At 47.5% G+C, this 1,260-nt stretch overlaps 1 protein-coding gene across 1 annotated transcript in view; it reads left to right on the top strand.

Annotated features, from left to right (window-relative positions):
- Window positions 1–1,260, top strand: part of APLP2 (amyloid beta precursor like protein 2) — a 102,758-nt gene that overhangs the window by 85,543 nt on the left and 15,955 nt on the right. The window contains exon 9 of the mRNA XM_019660791.1: window positions 714–856. Within this exon, the coding sequence (XP_019516336.1) occupies window positions 714–856 (143 nt within the window). The remainder of the gene's footprint in view (window positions 1–713; window positions 857–1,260) is intronic.

Here is a 1,260-nt window from a genome sequence, read left to right as displayed (position 1 = left end):
GCGCGTGGGTTAAGAGTTGGCTTGGGACACCAGCTCTGAGCAGCAGGGCCCCGGTTCAGATCCCACGTTGAGGGCCAGCGACACTGCCCTCTACAGCTAAGATGGTGAACAACAGCTCGACCTGGAGCTGGGCTGCCGTGAGCTGCCAGCGACGGCGTAGGCTGCAGTCCCTGTGGCAGTGGATTGCCATAAGCTACTGTGAGTGGCCGGCAGCCAGTGTGAACTGCCATGAGTGGCCGTCCAGAGGCCAGCGACAGATCTGCCTCAGCTGGGAAGAGCACAATGATAATACCAACATGGGCCAAAGAAGCGACGTCCTCTACAACTAGACTGAGGAACAAAAGGACAGAAACTTGACTGTTCCCCTTCTCTGATTCCCCAACGCTGTTCCCTCCCCCAATTCCCCAATAAAATCTTAAGAAAAAAAAGCGTAGAAGGGGGAGGGAGACCTGACGAGCATATTAAATTAACAAGCAGGGGATGCAGTTACCTGCAGGCACGAGCAGAGCCCAGCTCTTTTGGGTGATGTTTACTGTCTGCTCCGACCCCTTGATTCTAGTGACGCTTGGCCACCGAGTCGCATTAGCCTTTTGTCTGCTCCCTATTCTGTCATCTGGACTCTAGAGAGCCCTGACTATATTCCGCCTGTTATAACATGTGCATATTTGGTTTGGGTGTGAGTGATGTGGTGTTTTTACTCCCTCATGCTACAGCTCAAGGGTTCACTATGCAGACACTAATGTCTGGTATTCCACCGTGTGGTTTGTGTCTTCATGTGGGTATATGAACCGTCCTCTCTCAAACGGCTCCTTAATTCATGTGAAGAAATATATCAGTGTCAACACATGCGGAGGCTGTGGGTGGTCCATATTTCGGTTTCCATTTGCATTTTTTTCTCTGAGGCACTCACTCTTGTGCTTTCCCATCAATTTACTTGATTAAAAGAATGGCAAATACAAAATTAAATTACTTCATCCTTGCTTTTAAAGGCCAGAGAGACATCAATCTACAGTAAAAGCATCATTCCATTTAACTTTTTTTTTCCATTTTGATCCTTCGTGTTAATGGCATCAAATCCACATAATTAATCCATTGGTTTAGAGCGCCCTCTTTAGGAAGAGCTTGACAATTGCAAGTGCAACCAGGCAGGAATAATTTATAGTAGCTTGGAGTGCGCTGCAATATGCCTCACTGTGTCGTTGGGGTGGAAGTTAGCCCAAATCACCTTTCATTTCCACCCAGAAAAGATTGAAAAGTAAA

The sequence above is a fragment of the Hipposideros armiger genome, unplaced genomic scaffold (assembly GCF_001890085.2).
Source record: "Hipposideros armiger isolate ML-2016 unplaced genomic scaffold, ASM189008v1 scaffold_330, whole genome shotgun sequence".
In the NCBI taxonomy this organism is placed as follows: Eukaryota; Metazoa; Chordata; class Mammalia; order Chiroptera; family Hipposideridae; genus Hipposideros; species Hipposideros armiger.
Note: the sequence above shows the minus strand (reverse complement) of the source record. Positions and strands in the feature narration are given on the sequence as shown.